Below are 25133 nucleotides of genomic sequence, written 5' to 3'. Positions count from 1 at the left end.
CAGAATCTGTTTGAACTAGCAGGGAAATGTTTAGTCTGGGCAATAAAAAGGAACATGTGCACCATAGATAAATGACAGGAACTGTATTTATCCATTCAGGGCTTGCTTGCTCTTCAAGTTAACTAGTCATTGTCAGAGAAAATGCCGCACTCAATAATGCATACCTAATTTAAAAGACCATTCATTGCCCTTTTGGTGCCTGCTCTTGTCTCAGCAGCACAGATTAGATGAGGGCGGTGCATCTTAACGTCTCTGGAGCTGCTATTTTACCAATCACTGCTCTCATTTCCCAATTTGAAAGGACTATTGGTCATTACCCTGACCTGAGGGAGATAACTTGACCTGTGGCGTGTGCAGGGTTTACTGTCCTCGTTGGTGAGGGGTTTACTGGCTCTTTGAGGCATCATCAAACTGCACAGTGGAGACTTGGAGTGAAACATCAATAATTCAAGGACAGTTAATTCACCTTGAGATTGGTCTCCATGGAGCCTGAAGATATAGCCTGAGAATGAGGTGTGCCTGCCCTTTGAGAACATCATGGCTTCATTTTATATTTTGCCTCATTAAAGGCTGAGACCACGGTAGTTCTTTGGCTCGTACTGGTGGATATGCAACAGTTATAGTCGGATGCTTTTGTCAGTGGATTTATATTGAGGTATTGATCAAAGTTGATACATCAGGGACTATAGGTGCTTTAATGAAGCATAACACTGCACGTGTTATGGGCCTAGGAAACCTGAGAGAGGCCAGTAAAGCTTAATGGAAAAACCTCACACCCTATCTCTTAAGAACACTAGAAACACTTCCTGCATTGGCAGATAAGAAAGAGGAAACCACGTTTTATCTCTTAATATGCCCCCCGGCAAAGCCTGTATGTCCAGGCATTGCAGGTTTGTGCTTTAGATTATCTTAATAAATAATGCAGACTTCTGCTGCCATAGTCAAAGACTGCCTCCCATTTAGCAGGAATACTTCCAGTCATATCAACTGTCACAGCTTGATGAGGATCTGCAGCAAGTCTGACCTTCTAATGATTGGGCTCCAGCTAAGGCCACAGCAGGACTCCTGTGTAATTTCCTTCTTTATCCGTAAAGATGACAGGAGTGTCAGCAGCTGGAGTGCAACTGCATGATTGGAAAGTAGATACGCCTCCTTGCTCTGTATTGGGTGGAAAGGGCTCTGCCTTCTTCTTACAGCTTCAGTGGATGCAGAGAGTTAGCGAGATTTGATATTAAAAAAAAACCCAAACTCGTTCTGTTGTTCTGCTTCAGAAAATACAGCCAAATAACATTTAGGACAGACTCGGGAGCAATCCTGTCTCTCTTTGTTGCTGGAGAGGCGACATACAGAAACAGAGACATGCAGGGGACCTCTCTTGTGTTATGATATGTCTTGATCATCTGCTGGTGCGGGAATCAGTGGTAAACAAGTGCAGACCTGCAGAGCTTTAGAGTGTCAGCATGGTGCTGGCAAACAGGGATCAGAGGAGTTCTGTGTCTCAGCAGTTTTATTCCACATTGTACTAAAAAAAAAAGTCAGTATTTATAACTTGTTTTTGATTCAATTAGTGGTGAAACAAAATAATGTTCTCATTAGAGCTGTCAAACTGTCACTCAAATGTCACATTGCCATTCTGTATTGCCTTATTGGAAAGCTGTAATTTCATGCAAAAATACACCTGTATTGTCAGCCTGAAATAAAAACTGCAGAAAAAGCCTTATGAACCATAAAGGGCAGGTACATTTTTTTGTTTTTTTTGAGGTTTTTATATCATTCTGTAGCTTCACAGTAGCTTCATGTGTATTCAAATTTGAAAATTCAAATTTTGGTCAAAGTATATATCTTTTAGCGTCAAAATGCCATTTTCCCAAACCCTTCTAAAAAACTTTTCCCACGTGACCTGACATAGGTTTCCGCATGATGATGTTGTTATATATAAACCAATATAAACCCCTCTAGCCCACCTAGCCAGTAGCCACAGAGACGGACTGAGCGTTCACTGTTGCTGCTACTCTGCAAAACATGCTAACAGACGCACAGACACACAAAGATGGGGTGCTCACTGTTGCTGCTGCTCAAAGTTTAAAAAATAAAGTCTGAGCTCTCCCCCTGCCAGTAAACGGCTCCGGATCAGAACAGAATCCGGTGTGACTTGCGGGTGTTATTCATCCCGAAGCTCTGGCTCTGCTCCCGGCTCTCTCCTCCAGAGCTCCCGGCACTCAGCAGCTGTCTGTCCCTCCGCTCCGTCTGGTGCATTTATAAACATCTCACGCACTTAGACTCAGCGCTGCGATGTCGCTCATAGTATATGTGGACAATTTATCGTGCTTTAACATACAGTGAACGAGTATGTTAGGAAGACACTGTCAGCAAACTGCGTGTTGGGTGGGTGGGGGCATCAGCGCTGTAACTCACATCACTGCTTTTTGCTAACGGCTGAGTGGGCGTTTCCATTTGAACAACCTTGAAAAAAATGCAGATGGAGTCGTCCTTTAATATTTTAATCGTTATTATTTGAGTGCCTGGTATGTTCTCTGGTGGAAATTCTTCTTGGCGTACTCACAGGATGTGACAAATGAAACACTGAAGTAAAAGCAAAAGCTCCTCAGCTCTAGTTAAGTGCACCAGCATTGGTTAGAGCTGCTGCTAAAATAGCTCCACTACAACTTTCACCTCCATCAGCCACTGAGAAATGCATCACAGTGCCTCTCAGTGCCACTTATCTAACCCTCAGGATAATATTTGTTGTAAGAGTGAATGATATCTATTTTATTTTTCACAGTGGCATACCTGGGAAGAAATGCGGGACCATTATCTTGTCTGCTGAAGAGCTGGGAAACTGCAGAGTAAGTCAAAAAATTTTCGACCAGTATATTTTTTTCTTTTACAATGTAGGTGTTATAGTAAATGTTTTGCTGTTTACTGATCTAATCTGAACTGGGCCCTTAAACAACGGTACATTAGAGTTTAATTAAACATAGCTAAAAGATTACAACACCTCACTGTGCACTGTGCAGTTGAATGCAGTTGAATAGGACACACTGCAGGAAAATGTGGAAAATGGTGGTTGCATAATGAATGTTTAGCAATGTTGACAAGCCTGCTGAAGCGAAGTGGGTTGTTTAATAGCTTTGACTTCAGTAAGATGTATTGTATCATAACTGTCCCCATTAAACCGGCAGGATATGCCATGTCACTATGCAATTGTGGCTGTCATGTTGAAATTGTGTACATAGTGAAAATGCTATGAGTTTGAACAGCTATTTAATGAGGCTGTGTTCATTCTAATCACTAAAACGGGCATTTCCTCCTCTGTGTGGTGTGTAAATCTATGAGTCTGCGTTAATAACTTTTGTCCACTAATGTCCATTGGCTTTCTCTCCACACAGCTAAATGAAGATAGTAAATAAGCACATTATACTGCTGCCAGCGGAGCAGGAGAAAGTAGCAAGACTTATTGGCCAGAACAACCAGCTTCCCTCGGAGGCTATAAAGCAAGCCGTTAAGCTGCAACTACTGTGTAAATGTTTTATGATATCCTAATGCATGTAAGCAACTAATGAATTTAAAGCTTTGTAACTTTCTTTCATATATGTTGAGTAGGAAGCGTTTTATTTGGTTGTAGTTCACAGTATTTGTGCCTGACTTTAAAGTTGTTGTTTTTTTAAAGTTTTACTAACAGAATAATCCATTTCCTGAGGAAAAATAGTCTCCAGTTATAGTGAAACAGATATACCATGCTGATGATAAAACTGCCACGATAACTGTTCCTGATTTGGTCCCGCTGGATTGAAGTGTCAGTGCTCACAGTCGCTCAAGGGCTGCTGTGAGTCATCAGGTGCACTGGATCCGCGATGATAGGAGTTAGCATCTTCACTGCAAAGTACCACTTCAAGAGGCCATTTTGTAATATAAATGCAAATGATCATTACTGGTACAAATGACCATTTTCCTTTTCACAGACTCAATTAAAGAGACACAGACTTGACATGTCACTCCAGACCTTCCCTGTTTGCACAAGGTTTAGCCCTGAACGCCTCAGGTTTGAATACAGAAAAGGAAATTGAGAGAAAAGGCAGATTAAAGTTGAATAGTCTGAAGACCCTGCTGTCAGTGCAAGTCCTACACCTGTGAATTACAGTAGTTTGGAATTGCTACCATTGCGAATCATATTCTAAAGTGTTTATTTAACCATTTATTCTGACCATTAAATGGAGGCAGCAGAGTTGATGCTTCACCTGAAATAAACACTGCATTTCCTGTATGGGGAAACTGAACCCAGCGGATTGGGAATCGACCGAGGAAGTTATGCAGGGACTGTTAACTAAGAGGCGGGTTGGCTCACACCTTTGTGGTGGATTTGTCAGGTATCATTAGACAGAGCAACAGCCTCTGCATGGATCAAAGGCTTCCTCTTGGCTGTCGTTATCTCTGGCACGTATGACATGCTGAGCGGAGGCTGGCTCCCTCTCAGATCCTCCTTGCAGTCCAGCCGCAGCTCCGTTCTGATTTACATATGACAGCACTGTGAGTTTTTACTCTTTCCTTTTCTGAGCGTAATTATGGTTCCGTTCATGTGAAGATATACATAGGTCTTCCATATCTCTCCTGACCATACATCTCTCCAGATTACCATTCACCTATTGTATACTAAGACTCATCCCTACACTCAGCAATAAGCTGAATTATCATCGACACTTTGGATCGTATGATGTATTTCCCTAAAGCAAATATTCTTCAGTTTATCACTGGAGTCAGAAAAAGAAATGGAGCTTTGTTCCATTTTTTTCATGGGTGTAAAACAAAAATCCTTCACCTGAGGCTTACGGTCATAATAGACGAACACCCAAATGAATGGAGTGAAGCGTGAAGCATACCAAGGAATTGTGTTAATTTCTGAATCATATAATCCTCTGGCTCATGATTCGGATGGTGATTCAATACTGTATACGATCCTGAGGATGCTATAAGCTTATGTCATGTGAATTTGAGTATTGTCTGCATTGCTTCATATTCCTTTGAAAAACCAGTCCCACTTTCTGAAAGTGACAGTGTGGATTGCTCAGCCACTTACCCCCATGCAGTGATATCTTGGTAGAGCAGAGAAATGGGAAGAGGGATACAGACTGCACTCGTTATTCCCCTGCTGCTCCTGAACCTCAGTGGCCAAAATGAATGTTCTGCCTTTTTTCCCAACTTAATGAGAGAACACTGCTAGACACCAAAGCGAGTATGTGTTATCTGTGCCTAATGAAGGCTTAAGGCACTGTGTTGCCATGATATTGTAATTGTAGAGGCCGTGTCAGGGCTAAGCAGAACAGTTATAAGATGCTTCTGTTTTAAAGGGACTTTGGATTACTGACCTAAGCAAACTCTGCTGTTCTACAGTAACATGATATGTTGTGTTTTTTGAAATCGGCAAAACGAGGCACAGCGGGAACGTGGCAAATGAGATGTTCTTGTGAAAAGCCATCGAGGGAGAGCGTGACACACTTCAGATTCAGAGAGGAATGGCTCTATAACCTGGCTGATCCGTATCCAACTACACAAATTGGAAAAAAGATCATTTTCCATTAATATGCTCTCTACATATATTATAGGCTGTGTCGAACCACAGAATATTACTTGAAATGACAGGAGGGCATGAAAATAAGTATAAACAACCCTGACTCATTCAGCACAAACTGACTGTTTTAATCAGCTCTTTACTTTGCGTCTGTTTTCAACATTTCCACAGTGTTGATTGGAAACCTAACCTATGATTGGAATCAACAGTGATATTTAAATTAGCTCAGTTTTTCAAGAGAATACTCAGAGAAGTATTTTAGTAGCTATGAGTGGAAAACCATCTTTCTCACAGCAGTTGCCACAGAGATAGAGGCCGGTCTGTGTCGTGTCCAGGGCATAAAGGCATAAAGTGATGTGATGGGGGTTAGTGAGAGGCAGGTCAGAGGCAGAGTGCACCATACTGATGTGGGTCAAAGCAATCGATATAGGCGCTGCCCAGCACCATGCTGATTCAGATTTAATAGCTGCACTTCAAAACCTAAAGGGCTGGCAGACCAGCAGGGTAGGAACAGCTCTTCTATCTGCTAGATACCACATCTCACACTTAAAATTATGATGATTAGACACTCGACTTGCATACACATTGAGTTTCAGAGCTACAAAGTTTCTAAAAAGGCTCACACAGCATTGAGATAAAGGCTGTCAGTTTATGGAGAGGTCTTTGTTGAGTTTCTTCTGATGTGGACACTTACTTGTCCAGTCTCTGCCCACTATGCAGCCTCATTATTACACAATGCAGACTAATACCTTGACCACAGGGAGACTATCTGGAACCAAGAGCATTATGAGGCATGGTCATTGTTCTTATAATGGTAGCGCACATTGAAATGCTGCCTAAATTAGTATAATTATGGTAATACCAGCCTTTCTAATGTATCATTAGCTGCACTCACACCCTCCATATCCTTTTTGTACACAGCCCCCCCCCCAGTGTGCAGGGTTCCGCTTATGTACCTCTGTGTGGTCTCTCATACCGTTACTATGATTATATTCAGCTCAACAACGTATTTTCAATTTGATATCTCTTATCCCATCTACTGTTGTTATGCAGGAGTTGCATTATAAGGAAATGGTAATGAATGCATTGCTGGTTTTGGAGACTAGAGTCCACCGGCTGGTTTCGCTCTGCTCTTATTAGGATTCAGTAAGCACTTTTCCTTTATTTGGTGCTTCAGTGCTTTTATATCTTGGCACACAGCATGTCTAAACAACAACAGGAGACAAACAGAGGCAGGAGCATGGATTTACAATGTCCTTTACTTTTTTGTCTTTTCGTTTCTCTGACTCTCTGTTTCTCTTTCTCTTTTTTCCCCCTTCTTGTCTGTAGGATTATGCTACCATGCAATTCTGTGCCAACAAACTGGATAAAAAGGACTTCTTTGGAAAGTCAGACCCCTTCATGGTCTTCTACAGAAGCAACGAGGATGGCACGTGAGTTTGTCTCTTGCTTCTGCTTCTCAGTGGGTTTTTCATTTTGGCTCGCTAAAGCCAGGTAAGAGGGAGTAGATATCAAAGGGGAAGGAAACCAAGGTCAAGAGAATTAGATTGAGATCCCTCAAACTCAGCTGCATACAGATTAAGTCGTGCAGTCATGGTCCCAAAGCTAACCATGGTGGGAAGGTTTTACCAATCAGGGTTTTCGCAGAGATGTGTGTTTTAGCATTTTAAATCCCTGTCGGCCTGCATCTCCAGGTTCACCATCTGCCACAAGACTGAAGTGGTGAAGAACACACTGAACCCTGTGTGGCAGTCCTTCTCTATCCCCGTTAGAGCGCTCTGCAATGGAGACTATGACAGGTAGGGTGAATGATGATGTACTATTAGGGGAACATCACACACACACACACACACACACACACACACACACACACACACACACACTTGAATGGAGTGTGATTTTCCAGTGGAAATCAAAACCACACAGTTTCAAAATGGGTTGTGTGCGTCAAATTTAGAAAGCATTGATTTTCTACCCTTATTTTATGTGGTGCTCAAATTGAGAATTATTGCAACCCTATCTGCTACCTTGCTTGGCTGTTCATTGATTTGCCCACAACCGGAGAGAGCATTTCAGAACATTTCATCTCGTCAGAGCAAAATGCCTCGTGGGACACCTGAGGAGCAGGAAGAGTTTGGGCAGGAAAATAAGAAATACGAGGAGAGAAGAAAAAAAGTGAGAACGGGGAGGAAGAGTGGCTGTACTCTTGGTTCTACAGATGTTGACAGGTGGCTGGAACAAAAGAGGAGCCCTGCTCTGTGTGTCTCTGTGTGTGTCTGTGTGTGTCTGTGTGTGTGTGTGCAAAAGGATGAAAGTGTGTAGACCCAGACAGCCCTCGGAGTGTGTGTAGGAGTTGTCAAAGAACATGTCAAAGCTTGCCCTCTCCACCACGCTGGGTGTCAACAGAGGTTCTTCACTCTGATCCCGTCTCTGCTCACCTGCCCGGAGAAGCTAATTGGGTCAGACAGATGGAGCAGAAGGCATGAAAGACGCCTGATTCTCTTTGAGGATTTTGATGGCAAGAGAGATCTACAGCAATTTTGTGTCTCTGTTACTTTTCATGTGAAATTCCTACAGTTTGCTGTGCTGCGTTTTTTGATCTACACAGCAGGGCCACTGCAATTTTCATTCTCTTGATTCACTACTTCTCAAAGCTAGTCAAATTTTAAATCATGTTTAAAATGTAATGGCTCTGTAATAATTGCAGTTGGTCTTATCTTGGCTCACAGTATGTTTAGTGGCTTTGAATTTCCTTCACTCAAACATTTCTCAAATGCATAGCGTTTTCTACTTTATAGATAATGCCTGCCTCACAGATTTAGCCCTCGTGCTTTTCCTTATGCTCTTTTAAATGTTTTTGCACCTCAACTTTCCTCTGTGCTCATGTTTCTCACGTCAGCCCAAAGCACAAATGATCGTGTTTATTCCCCCTCCGTAGTAATGTCTTTCGGCCTCTTGTGAATCTGTCAAATCCCTTGCAATCATCTGGGTTTAATAGTGATCAGAACATGAGATCTCTTCCATTTCCTCTCAAACCTGCAGTGGCTCCAGGAACAGAAATGAAACTGATCCAAGGACTAATCATCTGTATCTACACTGGTGGATTTGATGGTGTCACAGTGCTGCTCATGACCCTGATCATTAGTTGCAGGAAAATGACATTAGAGAAAATTGATGTTGACTGACACATCACTATGAAATCATCTGCCACGCTGGCCCTGACTGTCAAAACACATTACTTTTATTTTTGTCTGTCAGTTAAGAGCATACGGAAGATTTGGTTGTTTTCTCACTCTGACTCTGAAATCTGAATATCTGGCTGTGTTATAAGTTCTTTCAATAGCAGCACAATTCTTGTCTCAACTTTCTCTACATGGATTGCAAAGGTTTTCAGAAGAGAAATACATTAAGTGCAGACAGAATGAGTTCAGGTCATGATAACAGGGCAGCTCTCCATCCCCCTACCTCCTCCTGGACCCACCGACACATGATTGACACCAGCTGATGGGGGAGGTGGGCGAGTCACTGATCTTTCCGTCAGATTGACTAGAGGAGAGGAAACACTTTGCTCATTCCCAGTGAACTCTCTCCGGCTTACTTATTTGGTTTCTCGCCTTCCAATTTATTTCGAGAACTTGCAAAATATGCTCCCTCCCAAGAGGTTAGTTTTCTATCTTTGGAGAATGTTTTACTCAAACTTTTGGCAACTTTGTCAACCTGCTCTCTCTTCTGTGAGACATACATACTCACTGGTAAACAGTTCATTAAAATCCTTAATGTCTGGTTGTCAACACAAGCTAAAAATACCCTTTTTCCTATTTTGGAAGCAATGGATTTGTAATGGTCTCAGCTGAATGTTTAACTTAAGTTTTCACATTTTGTCATTAACTGCTGTATTTAGTGTCAATGTGGGGCACATTCTAGTTTTAAGAAAGTAACTGATGTTTTTTTAAACTGGTATAAGATCCTTTGAAAGGTGTTTGCATCTTTTGCCTGCAGAAAACAGAGAAGGCTTTCTGTGATTGGTTTAATTTAGACTTCAACAGTAGTTAATGAGCTTTAATAGGTCATGCTTTCACTGCGTCATTTCAGAAATGAGAAAAGTCCCCCCTCAAGGACATTAAGGTTGTGACTCACGTATTACATAAATTCGTTAACACAAACAAATTCTCTTTTCTCTCCTTTGATATGTTTTACAGAACGATCAAAGTGGAAGTTTATGACTGGGACAGAGACGGAAGGTAACGGATACAGTTACACACACACAAACATATATACAGTCATGATTATGAATTTATTAAAAATTCATTCATGCAATTTATGAAATGTTTCTTGTGTCCTGACCATATAACCACATTCACAATCTTTCACACCTAATTGCTATTCATTTTTATGCCTCCGTGCCGGCAACATTCGTGGTCAGATGCATAATGTTTCTTGTCTTGTCTTTCAGTTCGTCCTGTTCTCATGAACATGATATCTCAGGAACCCCTTGACGGAAATTCATTACATCTGGCACAAACATCCACTTAGACTCAAGGATGAACTGATTAGATTTTGGTGGTCAAAGGTCACTGTGAACTCACAAACATGTTTTTGGCCATAACTAAAGAATTTATATGCTAATCATGACAAAGTTTCATACAAATGTCTAATAGGTTAAAATGATGCAGTGATAACATATTTCATATCCAAGGTCAAAGGCCGACTTCACTGTGACACCATAATGTTCTGCAAAAACATTTTTCTGGCCATTATTCAACACCATAACTCAGGAACAGAAGGGTAGAGTGTGACCATATTTCACATTTGGTCAGATACTGAATTGGTGACACTAATCTTGGTGCCCACCTTAAAACTGGTGATTGTACAGTTCTTCTGTGCTGCCGGGTTGAATGTGTGTGTGTGAAGCATCCACGTTTTAGGATTTGTAGCTGCTTTGCATTTTGCTTTCCCAAAGTAATATGAGTTCACCCTCTTCACTTCCTCTCACTGGATGACAACTAGGACGGGGGGGCTTCCTGTTCCTCTGGTAGTCCACCACAAGCTCATTGGTTTTGCTGATATTGAGCTTCAGGTGATTATCGTTGCACCATGTGACGAAGCTCTCTATCAGTCATCTGTACTCCTCTGTAAAAATAGTCTCTAAGTGAAGACAGCATGTTTCTCACTGGAAATTATTCACTGGAATCATACATGTCAATATAGTGATGACTTCCATTTCACCAAAAAATACACTTAATACCTTTTATTAAATTCCTTCAATGTATTCACTATAAATATTAAATGAGTCTGGACAGACATGAATGTAAACTGCAACTTGCCTGGTTGGCGGAGACATACAACCTCAAGGGGGTATTTCTAGTTCATTAAAAATTGACTATTACATCTGTGCGTCAGAGGTTGTGATGTAATTCCTCCAGCTACTTTTATCTTCTATCTGTCACGTTTGTACCTACTGTATCTGAAAGAACTGCATGTGATGCCGTTTTTCTTTCTTTCCATCAGCCACGATTTCATCGGGGAATTCACCACCAGCTACAAAGAGCTTTGTCGGGGTCAGAGCCAGTTAAATGTCTATGAGGTGAGTGGACATACATACAGTCAATACTGTTGGTCAGTACTCTGTTTTCACTCAAAGCAGAGGACCTTTACTGTGCGTAAAACAGTGATTGTAGCTGCACATTTCATTTTGAACTTTGGTGAACTGTGACCATTTGATTAAGGCCCTCTACCAACCCCACCAACCCCCCACCCATGTTAAAACCATATAGTGTATGACATGTACACCATCATCTGATCTCTGATTAAAGCAAGCAGTAGATTATCAAAACACAACTATGTTACAATATATAACTATGTATGTTTAAGTATGTCACCAGAAACAAGTAAGTTTGCATGAATCAAAATGCACAAAACCACTGCTGACAGTCTGACTATTAACAAGAAACAACTACATACCGAATAGCTACTGATGACCAATATCTGCCATCAGAAAATACACTGCAAGTGTGATAATATAAGCAAGAGGCCAACGACAGTCTGACTTAAAAAGCCACATTTTAATTCAGTCTCTCTCTCTCTCTCTCTCTCTCTCTCTCTCTCTCTCTCTCTCTCTCTCTCTCTCTCTCTCTCTCTCTCTCTCTCTCTCACAATCACAATTAACTGGCGAGCTGTTGCTTAATAAATCAAAATGTCTCCCTTAAGTATTTTACTATAGAAACTACCTTTAGAAAGACAACCATGATCTGTGGGCTCAAAGAATCTTTAAACCTCTCCCCTCGACAAAACAAAAAACAAAACAAAATCAAAAACACTTCATTAAGCAGCGGCTTAATAAATTAAAACTAACTCACCAGTTTGTCTTGAGAGGAAAATATGACAAAAACATTCTCTCAAACTTCACCAGCCGGCTAAATCCATAAATAACAGTCATGTCCAAATCTTCACAAGCTGTCCAAATCTCTTCCGTTCTTCACTAGTTGTCATTTTTATTCAGGTTCAGTCATGAAAACGGTGTTATCAACAAGCTAGCATTATCAACAATAAATAAACATCCCCACTTTCCTCAGTTGAAAGCTCCCTGACATGTTTTTACCAAGTAAGTAGCCAAAGTAAGACCCTGATAGGGTGGGAAAGACATATTTTCTTGTCTGAGCTTTTCAATAAAGACAAATTTTAGTGGTGTTGGGAAGATTCATTTTGATTTGGAAAACATTGAGATTTTATGGTAAACCTGACAGTTCCCCACTTAATAATAGGTTAATAATTTGTTTAGAAAACTTTTAAAATCACAGCACTTTGTCTATACTTGTCCAGAAAATAGTTGTCTCATTGTCTGTCACCTTTTCTCTGCAGTTCCTCTTTTCCATCTCTTTAAACTACTAAGTCACAATGCAAACCTGACCTTTATATCCAATTCTGAAGGTGTGATTCATCAATTTGTTCAACGGCAGATTTTGTGCTTCCACATTGGTTACTAAATGTGTTTCAAGTCAAGTGAAGCACACCAATCATACTGTAACCAGACAGAGCTTTGTGCAAACTATTACCGAATGAACTGTGGGTGCCCGTTTGGAACAAAAGTTACTCTTCCAGGGCACAAAAACAAACTCAGCTTCATTTCTGGGGGCCAGAGTGAGAAACCCACTTTGATTTAAGAGCAAATCAGTGCGCCCTTTGGCTCAGCAAGGTCTTGTTATCTAAAATTTAGTGACAGGAAACTCTCTAGGCCTTGGTTGTTTTAGCTATTTGAAATTAACATCCAGCTTCCCCTGTCTCTACTCGCCCTACTCGGCATTAAGCATCGCAGAGGTTAAGTGGTGCAGCAGACCAGATGAGGAAGGGTGTTTCTGTGGTGAGAATACAAATAGGCATGCAGCAGAACCGTGCTCCTGATTATATTTTTTTTTTGGATGGTCCTTGGAGGGTCAGATTGGGTATTACTGTTAGGCGCTGGGAGGCTAGTATCGGTCCCTGCTCATTAAAACACTTGCCATGTTACATTAGCTTCTGAATGGAGTTGGCTTAAGGAAAGTACAGAGCCAAAGAAGAGCGGGTGAAGGAGAGGATGGTGGATCGGTAAGAAGAGATAGAATGAGTGAGTGGCATGCACAGTTGCCCTTTCACACTGCTGACATGGCAGAAGAAGGCGCATCCATTACCCTTCACCAAACCTTTCTGTATTTTAATTAGAAAATGAAACGCAGCAGTTTCTTCATACACTCCTTTCCAGGTCAGTGCCCTTGAATCAGTTTCAAGATTTGACCAAAAACTACATGAAGCCACCTTTTCACTGTTGACAAATAAAGAATTTGAATAGGTCACAGGCCGCAGTGTTCGACTTCATGCAGATTCCAGCGTACTCGACCCGGCATGCACGAGGCCCGCAAACATTATCTCTGTGAGTTGAGTTGACAGCGGGCGAATGCTAACGGGGGTTGGTGTAATCGAGGGTGATGTCTGTGTGATGCAATGCGAACCTGGCAGTGACTGAGTGATGGCCGTGGTGGTGCTGTGAGGCATCATCTGTGTTGGAGGATTTAAGGAGCAGGATCAGAAAGCACAGAGGTAGAAAGGAGAGGCAGAGCCTGCAGAGAGGGGGAGAAAGGGAAGAGAAAGAAATACCTTTTACTTTATTATGCAGCACAGCTTCCTCCAGGCTTGTGCTAGACCCATAGAATGAGCTGTAGAGATGTTTGACCTTGATGGCTTATTTTTCCATACGTGTTTTCAGCTGCAAGTTCTAAATGTAACATTTATTTAAAGCAGGGAGTTCTGCAATCTCTCATAATCAGCTTGTCTTGCTTATCACCCTGATATTGGCATATTTTTGTGTATGTATTTACCTACATTGTACATTATTGTATTGTGAAATTGCCAGAGTGTAATTCAGTCTGTACTGTATGTGGTTATCATTTAAAATAAATAGTTTGGACAGAGATATGGGATATGTGTTCAATCTTCCCTGAGCTTGGTAATATGCATGTAAAATGTACAGCACCGCTTATAAAACCCCCCTCCCATGAATAATCTGTATCTTGCCGTGAGGTATGATCAACGCTATCTCATTCTCACCTAGTGCAGTTATTGGATTCAGTCCCCATGCTCCATTACCCTTACAGACGTGAAGTAGGAGGACAAAGGTGTTTTTATTACTTGCCCAAGGGTGGATAAAAAAGAATTGCACTGAAGGTTTACATTATCATTATCCCTCTTTCCCATTCTGCCTTCATACAACTGTAGGTGGTGAATGCCAAGAAGAAAATAAAGAAGAAGAGATACATCAACTCTGGGACGGTGAGTCTGAGTGCTGAGATAACAACAAACCTCCTGGTGCACTCACACCCCTACTTTGTTTTTGTATTCATTAGAAAGTTTTTGCTAAGTAGATTGCACAAGGCACTTCAGCTCCGTTAAATGTTTTTATTCCATTCCCAGTCTCAGGACTTTGGATCCCGACAGTGAGTTTAAGTAGATGGGAAAACATTATCGTAATCGCAAAGGGGGTGAATAACCAAGTCTATAGTAATGCATGAAGGGACTCTTGTCTGTGTCCTATTAGTGAAGAGTAGTGATGGATGTTTATAAATGAGCCACGGCTTTGTTACTGCCAGAGTACTTTGGCTGCTCTTGCTGTATGCAGTGACTTTGTAATTAAAATCTGTGGCTAGTTATCCATCACACTGATCATCCATCAGTGCATAGCCACACTGATGTTCTTTCAGTCATTGTAATGCTAATATGCAGCCCAGGCGTCAAAATCATTCTGCATGGATAAGTCATTTTGTGGGTGGTTAACTCAGAGGTCAGTGGTTAATGTGGAGATTGGTAGATTTTGCTTTCCTTAATTACCAAACATGAGATAATCAGTATTTCTTTTTGTTTTTTTGTTTTTTTTCTCAGGTGTCCTTGTTGTCATTCATTGTGGAGTCAGAGCACACCTTTCTGGATTACATCAAAGGAGGGTGAGTTCACTGTTTGTCTGGCATTTGTATTGTTACTGCATAGCTGTATACCAGGTACCTTAGTGCAACAATACAGAAAGTCTGACAACATGTTATCTATTTTCTTGATTACTTTTATCTTGATTTGCACTCATATGTTAATCAACTATATAAACATACACCTGTGTTGTTCTGTGTGGAATGGTAATAAAAAGCTGGTCAGAAAAACAGTGGGACAACAGAAACAGCATGACAGTTACAGGCTCAGATTGTTATTATAAGTGTCTGACAATGAAAGTAAACACAGGAACCAGCTGTCTGTAGCAGCGTTATGGCTAACTGCATAGGGAACTACATCTGGGTCAGTTTTCCGGCTAACGGAACCACCCACATATTCATCCACACATGCCAGTATGTTTACATGTATGAGGCTGACTTTCACCGGAAACTAAAAAACAACTAAGTGCAATTATCCCGCGCACTACTAGGGGACGATCATGAGTCATCTCACTTTGACTGGCCATCTGTATTTATTTGAGCCACAGTACACAGAGAGGAGATAAAACAGCAGAAAGAAGAAAAATGAAGAATTGTGACAGAAATGCAACAGGACAGTCAGCAAAGTCAACGTACAGTAACGGTTACCTCAGAGAAACTGCTGCTGTTCTTGCAGAACAGTGAAGAGGAAAACTCTTTCTGCAGTCGGACCTGTTGCTGCCGGACTTGGAAAATCTAGAATTCTCTACGGATGAGAGTAATCCCAGCTGTGTAACTACTACAAATGGATTTACACGTTTTGAACTGGATGAAAAGAGCAAGGCCGGCTGGACCAAACATTCAGCTCCACACTGTAAGAAAAATGTGATTTCAACACGTAACTATGTGAGAAATTACAGTATGTAAGTCTCTGTCATCCAGTATTAATCCATGAAATCTGCACAGTGTGGATCTGGTAATTTTATTCTTACAATGTGGAAACTATGGAACTATTTTATTTCATCTACTTAGTTACTACTTCTCTAGCATGAACAGATGCTGAGCGATCCACAGCCTCAGACATAAAAACACCAACGTGCAAACTGCCCTGGATGTAGTTCACTACACAGTTAGCCATAATGCTGCTACAGACGGCTAGTTCCTGTGTTTACTATCGTTGTCAGAAACTTATAATAACAACCTGAGCCTGTCAGTGACAAAAACAAGCATTTTTAGTGGATATACTTTGACGGGCGCAATTGCCCCAGTGGATTATGTTGCAGCCCATTTCGTGGCTGCTGGCTTAAGCTATCTTGCTCAATACTGGACCAGTTCCAAAAATGTTCACCCTCATTAGTCTCTAGACCCAAATGATGGGAAAATAGGATCCAGGTTGAAAAATACCGGAACTACCCTTTAACTAGTTTGCTAAAACTTTGCTACAGCAATACAGAGAACATCAGTGAGTGTTGTGGGCATTGTAGACACGCCATCGCTGTGACTAATACATGGAAATAAGGCAGAAAATCAGTAATGTGAGATTTAATACAGTCAATTTAAATGCATCACTTCAGCTCCCCTGACTCATCCTCCTTCCCATCTCCCCCGCTGCACGTTGCAGTACAAGCACCTGTCCACATTTTCTTCACTGTTATTGACTGCAGTTACTGCGTAGCCTGGAATTTTCCACATGTGAGTAAAGTGTGGCCCCAAAGGAGACGATCTTGTCCGCAGTCACAACTTAAGTGTCAATGAATATGAATGACTATGATGAAATATGGAAAGATCTTAGGGCTTAATTAAGGGTGGACAACCTGTCACATATGGAAACATTTCTCAGTGGTTGCCCTGGTTTTAGTTTTCTGCTGCTTCGCCACTGATGGGTGAGTGTCCCAGATCTGTCCTATTGGTCTCTCCAGCTTACACAAATGGACATACTGTACCCGCACATACACACACACACACACACTCAAAATAACAGTGTTTTCATGTTTACCTTTACTACCTGTTCGCCTCTGATCTAATTTGTCCTTTAGGCAATGTAGGGAAATGGACGAAAAGGCATTACATACATAGCGATGTCCTGTTAATAATTCAGTCGCGGGGATGATTCTTGTTTTTATGTCGGTGCATCTTAACATCATTTCATATTCACAAAAACCCAGATAAACACTTGTGTAACCTGAATATGAGCGCTGGGATGTGCTGATACTTGGAGCTTGTACTCACAGTTTCCCCGCTACTGTTCTTCCTTTTAAATTGGTGCAGGCATATTTCTGCATGACATTTAGAAGGCAGGCAGCTCAAAGACGAAAGTGAGAGGTGACATTATTCACAAATGAGTGGGATATTAGAGATTTAGTGGAACGATAAATGCCTGTGGTATGTCTCAAATGAGACCTTGGAATGAGATAAAAATTGATAAAATGTGCAGTGTAGATTAAAAAAAGAAAAAAAGAATTCTGACCAAAGGGTTTTCATGAGACATGTGATTTAACTCTAATTCTGACTATTATTGGAATAAATGTAAATGCAGTTGTTGTCAAAGGCTGCACACATTACACATAGTCCTTTGTTGTTTAACCTCAGTACTCTTAATGAAGTCGACAGTTGGAAGCTTGAAACGGCTTTTTTTTCATCAAATTAAACAAAAAGTGGTAATATTCACATTAAACAGTCACAGGCATATGAGATTCGCAAACCGCAGTGATTACCCCATTAATTAATGTGACCCAGCACGGGGAGTGAAGCATTATGTAAAGTGGTACTTCATCTTTTTGTTACGGACATTTAGAAATGTTAAAAGCTCATCAGTTCTTTTGTGTGGTTTCAGTTTCATGCCTGTGAGAGCGGCTGTTGACAAAGACTGTTACTTTAAAAACACACCAATTTTTTAAAATATGAAATCTGTGAAAGAGGATTCGCTCCAGCATCTGTGTTCAGATAGCTTCTCTTGAGGTCTTTTCAGTCATCATGAAAGACTCCCGGTGCCTTCTGTTGTCATTGCTTCCCTAATGTTTTCTTCTTGTTCTCTCAACAGTGGAAGTCCTTGTGTATTAAATCATCATAAAGAGCAGCAGATAATTTTTTTGAAAATATCATCAAAAACACAACAGTTATGATGCAGAAAAGGTCAATTTTACGTAGTCCTATCTCCTGGTTTCAATGTACTGCAGGTCAAGGCTGTCTCTATCTGTAATTTCTGTTTTTGTTTTCAATGAGCTCCATCTTTTTCCTATAAGTTGTGGTTTATGTGCAAAATTGTCTCTGGTGGCAGAGAGCTAAACCAACTTACATGTATTTTCTTCAGCCATTAGTCCACGCTGTCAGAATTAATTTGAGAATGATAGATAGATGTAAATATTGTACATGAGGATTTAACGCAACATTAACTTTTCCTCATTATGTTAATGAATGGACCTTTCTCCACAGCACCCCTACTTGTTAGATCTCACCAAATGTATCCCGAAAAACTCACACATTTCTTAATAAGTTAAATGACTCTATTATGTTTTCATTCATTAATTCTGACTTTCATTCACTTTCTCACAATTAGCCTATTTGTCCACTAGTGGCTGTTAAGAGAAATGACCTTGTTCCACTGAGCCCTGTTTTTTTATGCAATTCAATACGAAAACTTTTGGCAAAAATAGTTTAACTTTCCCCTCCCTCCTCTCAAATCTGCCTGTGAGCCAGCACCTCCCTAGAATCTGTTTGCATTTGCCTTCGGTTCTTTATTGGTCATCTCATGGCCACTATAAATATTTTTCAGATAAACAAGCCAAAATATTTTTAAGATATGATTTGTGCACTGCTGTTATCCAATAGATCTTTTCAATGGCACCAGCTGTGGTAGCCGAGAGATTTGCGATGCCTCTGCTAAGATATAATTTCACTACATAAAATTTCCACAATCATGAATACCCTAATTTAACAAGTATGAAAAGGGAAATAAAATATAAGGCATTTATCAGATTCCCTGCTTGGCGCAGACTGCATGACAGACTGCTGAGGAAAATAAACAAGATTACTAATGCTGGCAGTGGATGGGTGCTGCTTATCCGTGATGGGAGAGATTAACTGTATCCACGGAGAATGAAACACCAGACTTACAGTGTTTAATTGAAGAGAGTCCAGGAGAAAAAGCTGCTGTTTTGCTCAATTAAACTATCTGAAAAACCATCAGGCGCCGGTGAAATCTTTGCAGCTTTTATAATTTGAGCCTACTCTCCACTGAACATTCAACAAGTTAGGTCAGGTTTATTTGTATAACCTTCAATAGCTGTTGCTGCCTCAAAGGGATTCACAACACTCACATCCTGAAAACAAACCACAGGCCCATAACCAGTGGTGGAAGAAGTATTCAGATAGAAGTACGAGTACATCAATGTAAAAATACTCCATTACAAGTAAAAGTCCTGCATGAAAAATCCTACTTAAGTAAAAGTACATAAGTATTAGCAGCAAAATGTAGTTTAAATATTGCGGTGAAAGTAGTGGTTTGGTCCCTCTGACATATTATTATATACTCTGATATATTATTACATATGACATCATTAAATTATTAATACTGAAGCATCAGTGTTAGAGCAGCATGTTACTGTTGTAGCTTCTGGAGGTGAAGCTAGTTTGAACTACTTTATATACTTAGTTAGTTTAGTCCAGGGGTCGTCTAGGGGTTAGTCTAGGGGTTGGGCCCCACCAAAGGGTCATCAGATAAATCTGAGGGGTCCAACCCCACTTAAGTACCGTACTTGAGTAAATGTACTTAGTTACTTTCTGTCACTGCCCATAACCTTAAACCTTCACTGGATGATCATAAAAATCTCCTCCAAACCTCATTAGAAACAAAATTTGCGAGATTTGCCCTGTTGGGACAGTCAAACATGCACTGGGTGCTTAGAATGGGCCAATTAAGAATGAATGTATGTTTCCTCTAATTATAAGATGTAAAATGTTTTAATTGACTACATAGTATTTGAGGAAACAGCATTATCACCAAGATCAAAATAAGATACTCTGTTAGTAACCAGTCTCATATTGCACTTTTCCAACAAATCATTAAAACAAAATAACTCAAATATATATTTTACACTATTCTGCTTGTATAAAAATTGCAAATTTTGAGTTCTTGCTCAGATCACTACTGTATCAGCGTTTGTTGAGTGGATTGCTTAGTTTTGATTCAGCATCTGTTCTACAGTAACTGGGTGATGGAGGTGACTCTGAACAGAGGTTGGCACTCAACACATGCAAATGATTACAAACCAACAAAAAAAAAAGCTGAACCTGAAAGCCTGCCAACCCTGTTATTCAGATAGATGATGAGAAATATGAGCCAGAGCCCGAGCAGCAAGCTGTATAAAAGTAATCCAAATTGTAGAGCCAAATTTGATATTTTAGATTTCTGTTATCGATTTCTCTCCTTTCATAAGTGTGTTTGCTTTACTGCTCCCTTTCTAAAAGGCGACAACTAACATGATGCATTTTAGATGCCTTTTGAAGCAGAGGGTAAAAAAGCAATTTCTTTTCCAGACGCACCATCACATCCTGACTGGTTTCACAGTGAAGTGGTTTTTCATTCATTTTCATTAATCTTCAATTGTAGCAGAGATATAGTCAAACAGAGGTAATTAAAGTCCAAAGGCCACATACTGCTCTGATTCTTAGAGGCTAATGAAAGATTTATATTCTTTTCATCGCATGTTGAAATGTTTCTTTCTAAATGAAATCTGCAGTGAGATCAGCCGTGTAATGGCTTGTGTGGAGCCTCTATTGTGTGGAGATCTTATTAAGGTTTAATAGTTTCATCCCAAAAATATCCTGTTGTCCTGAAAGAGGAGAAAGTGATACTGTTTTTTTTTTCAGTCAGACTGCAGAATGGCATTTTTCTCTGTCTTCTTCTTTGACTGCTCTTTGATAACCACTGATTCTTGAAAATAGGCAGATATTGCTCTGCAGCGAGAGTCAAGCCTATATTTTACTGCATGTGTAGTGGTTTAGTATTTGTTCACCTTGCAAAAATACAGGAAGAAGAATATATTGATGAATATATAAATGATATTTGTGATGGACTGCTGCTTGTGCAGCTTATGCTGCTTTGGTGTCTCTCTCTGGCCCACTTTTGGTCCTGTTGTTGTTACAATTTACAGGGAAGCAAAAGCAGAACACTTCAGTTTAAATTTATGTGTGACTCAACTAGAAACAGTCATGTCATCAGAGTCTTGCCAGTGTTGACCTCCTTGATCTGTCTTTCACTTTGTTTTACTGCCATGTAGTGCATATCTGGCTGCATTTTATTATACAGGAAAAACACTGTGCCAATCTGCTCTTTGATGTAGTCTGAGTTGGCCAATTTTCAGCACATACTAATGAGACTGTAGGTGTGCTGTGGCTTCATTCTTTGTCTCACTGTTTTACATTACATAAAATATCCCACCCAACCCAGATTGCCAAGACTTCAGGGATTTCACATTACAAAGACTCCTACCATATGTTGTTTGTCTAACTGGAAGGGGAAAGTCAATATGATACCAATACGTTTGTAACTATTTTTAACTATTGCAATAATTCAAGGTGATACACAAACTGCTTGAGGAGCTGTCATTTTAGTTGAGAAAGAAACCGAGAGATGAGGAGACGCTGAGTGAGTTAATGGTGACGCGAAGGGACACAGTGGACTGCCCGTTCTGAAGGACTTGTACTGAATCAGGTTGAAATAGGCCATTTGAAGACCGGTGTCAGATTTATGAACCCCTGATCGAAAATAGGAAATGATGAATTTGTCCATGGAGCAATTCATCACTCAAGGATTTAATAAATGAAAAATTACCTGCTCTGTAGTTTAGAGGATTGGTGGGATAAAAAGAGTAACCCCAGACCTGCCACCAGCCATTAGAAAAAAACAGACAATACTACAGCATCAGTCAACATCAATCTATATTGATTTTTTTGTCTCAAAATAATTTGTGAGCCCAGCTCTAAAACTAATCCCCACTGTGAGTCACAAGTGAAATTAGAAAAACAGAAACTCAAGCCAGTCAGCTGAACACAGATATGTGTGTTGAGAGATTTAACTTTTCCTGCAGCAAACTGCAGACAGACAGCAGCAAACACTGATCTCTAGAGGTCTGTTGGGCTGCTTGTATGACAGTATTTTTCTCTAATAGAAAGTGGCACCAGAGAGAATGGCCTGATATCTGAACCTGTTCTCCCAGTGAACCCTCACGGAAAACGACTGTACACAGTGCAACAGAGGGACAGTAATGTGAAGAAAACAACTCAATTCTCTCATCAGCCCAAACCTGAGTCTAAAAAAGCAAATAAATCGTATCCATGGACGGTGAAGCTGCTACACCAAAGGCCAGAGAGATTTTATTTTCATAGAGGTTGCTGATCATATGGTAGATGCCTAAACATAATATAAAATTACAATACAGTACAATACAATACAATACAATACAATACAATACAATACAATACAATACAATACAATACAAATTTCAGTAACCTTTCACTTTAAGTCCCTCTATTTAGTATTCATAAACAGAATATAAACAATGAATAAATTGTGTGATGTAGTTGTAAGCAGATATAAATGTTTATTAATGTCTTTGTCAACAACTATAACTCCTCCTGTGGGCACCCATTACTGGACAATATAGTAAAACACAGTTGTAATAATATAAAATATTATCTTTATAGGAGAAGTTATAATTGTTGACAAATAACTGTACATTAACACACACTTAAAAATGTCCTTATGTCTGCTTATAGCCACATTATAGTGGGTTATAAACTATTGATTAAATGTTTATGTACAGCTTATGAATAATAAATAAAGTGATGACCAGTTTTCTGATAGGAAGCTGATAAGACCTTACCACTGATATGTTGGAAATTACCCTTTTAACAACCCCATCATCAAACAATTATGTCAATATTGGATGATTCTGCAACATCTGGACTTCATTCAGTGATGTTTTATGGTATATTCCTTCCCGTATCTGTGCATGACAAATACTGTATGGTTAAGGTTGGGGACAGATTATTACTAAGAACTACAGTATGGTTATAGTATGATTAGGGTGGTTGGGAATAATTGTGGTTACAGGTAATAAAAAGGCAAACAGTAATTGCAGGTCTGTAATGGGGCACAAAGTAAGGTCTCCTGCATAAAAGTCAGATGTGCTACACCTCCATCCACTACCTCGAACTCCTCATCCTCACCTTCGCCTTGCTGCATCAAGGGAATCACCCAATATGAGTGTAGTTTGTAGGATACTGAGCTGAAAATACCTTACCAAGATCCTTAAGTGCTCAGTGACCTGTAAGTAGTTCAAGAGTTTAGCAGTTACTGTCTGAGAATGAACTTCTAGCTACTGACGGTTCCCGTGTGGCCACTTCCACTGTCTACCTTAACTTTAAGTCACTACCTTCCTTTTTTAGCCAAACATTCAAAACTAACCATAGAAATCAGCAGAGACTTTCAAATTGAGGCAGCATACCATTGTAAGACTTCCCCTTTGTCAGCTGAGCGGTCCAGCTCAATGCTGATTAATGAGCTGGGGTCAGAGTCTCCCCAGGAGGAAGCCGCCTTTATCTTCGATACTGTGCTTGTGGGAATTTCTGAATGGAGGTGAAGTCAGGAAAGGCAATCAGTGTTAATCACAATGAAAGAGCACACACTTTGATCTAAGCTCCCCTTCCCCTCGCTCTTCATTTACCTCTCTTGGGAAATGGGGAAACCCAACAGAGACTAGTTAGGCCATGTTTAGTTTCTTTTCAAGGTTTTGGCTATAATTATGGGCTCATGAATAAAAAATATCCGTTTTGGTTTTTGGACATTTTGTACGGCTGCTACTAAATTGATACGATAAATGGAAGACCTCAAATTTTCCATTGATATAAAAAGGGAGTAACGAAGACAATAATGGTGATTACAATGGTGATGAGGATTTTGCACAGCATACAGGAGAATGTTAATGTTCACACATCTCAGAAAAAAACAAGATAAATAGTTAAAACATGAGTAAGAGTGCAGAGTTTTAGGATTAATTTAATCGGGATTATTTTCTTCTTGCAGCTCTCCTGCCTGCTAATAATCATTTCTTGCCTCAGCGTGATGTTCAGTCAAGATCATTGAGCCAGCTGCAGCAACTCATTATGTGTTTGTGGAAACCATTTGGGAAATTACTCTGCCTTATCAATTTTTCTAGGTCTTGCGGGATGTGTTTGTGGTTTGGACTTTGCCACTGCGCTGTTAAATCTTTAAATATATCTGTTATTTAAAGATCAAAACAGTGCTTTGGATGCTGCTTGACCACAACTAAATGTATGCTCTCTTTGTTTCGTAAATTGAATAATAAAAGCCTGATTAGCTCCTGTGTTGTGTAACTGGCAGCGGCTGAGAAGAAGCAGCTGTGAAGCTACGATGAAGGTGCATTATGAACACTGTTTGAGGTTTACCTTTGTCACACCTCTTCTCATATGAGAGGTTGAGCAGAGAGCACTGTGAAACCTGCGAGAGCCTCATTAAACTGCAGTGCTGAGTCTTTTCCTTCCTCTCTTTTGTTAACAGCATCCTCTCTTCTATTCATCTGTTTCAGGACTCAGATTCACTTCACAGTTGCCATTGATTTCACTGCATCAAATGGTGAGTGTTTCGACTACCATCAACCTGTTCTGCCTCTATTTGTCATCTGATGTATGACTATGCCATTTTCCATGAATGAAAGAGGAAGTTGTGTTTTTCTTCCTGCATGTAATAGTCCTTTTTTTCTTTTTAAACCATGTTTCATTGAAATGTTCACATGGTAAACAAAGTGTTTAAAAATGATACTCTTCATTTTTTAAAGAAGACAGAAGAGGGACATAAAGACACAAAAGTGGTTATAAACCGAATTTAGAAATGGGGAAACCTGTTTGTTATGCTGTATCTAGTGCAAAATACAAACAAAATGACAGGTTGTGGATTTAAAGAGACAACACAAATAATAAGTTAGGCTTAAGTCAGCTCAAGTTTCTTTTAATCATTCATCTAGAATAAACACAAATACATAGTTGAATGAGAATATATGATATATTTGTGTAGAGATGAATGAATATAGAGATGCAAAAGACTTAAATAAATGGGAATAAAATCT

General features: G+C 40.0%; 1 protein-coding gene across 5 annotated transcripts in view; it reads left to right on the top strand.

Moving 5' to 3' along the window:
• Positions 1-25133, top strand: part of cpne5a (copine Va) — an 85399-nt gene that overhangs the window by 45635 nt on the left and 14631 nt on the right. For all 5 annotated transcript variants that reach the window (XM_044351328.1, XM_044351330.1, XM_044351329.1 and 2 more), the window contains 8 exons: positions 2783-2846; positions 6896-6999; positions 7261-7365; positions 9766-9807; positions 11075-11150; positions 14312-14365; positions 14972-15033; positions 24597-24643. In XM_044351328.1, coding sequence (XP_044207263.1) covers positions 2783-2846; positions 6896-6999; positions 7261-7365; positions 9766-9807; positions 11075-11150; positions 14312-14365; positions 14972-15033; positions 24597-24643 — 554 coding nt within the window. The remainder of the gene's footprint in view (positions 1-2782; positions 2847-6895; positions 7000-7260; positions 7366-9765; positions 9808-11074; positions 11151-14311; positions 14366-14971; positions 15034-24596; positions 24644-25133) is intronic.

The sequence above is a fragment of the Thunnus albacares genome, chromosome 5, assembly GCF_914725855.1.
Source record: "Thunnus albacares chromosome 5, fThuAlb1.1, whole genome shotgun sequence".
In the NCBI taxonomy this organism is placed as follows: Eukaryota; Metazoa; Chordata; class Actinopteri; order Scombriformes; family Scombridae; genus Thunnus; species Thunnus albacares.
Note: the sequence above shows the minus strand (reverse complement) of the source record. Positions and strands in the feature narration are given on the sequence as shown.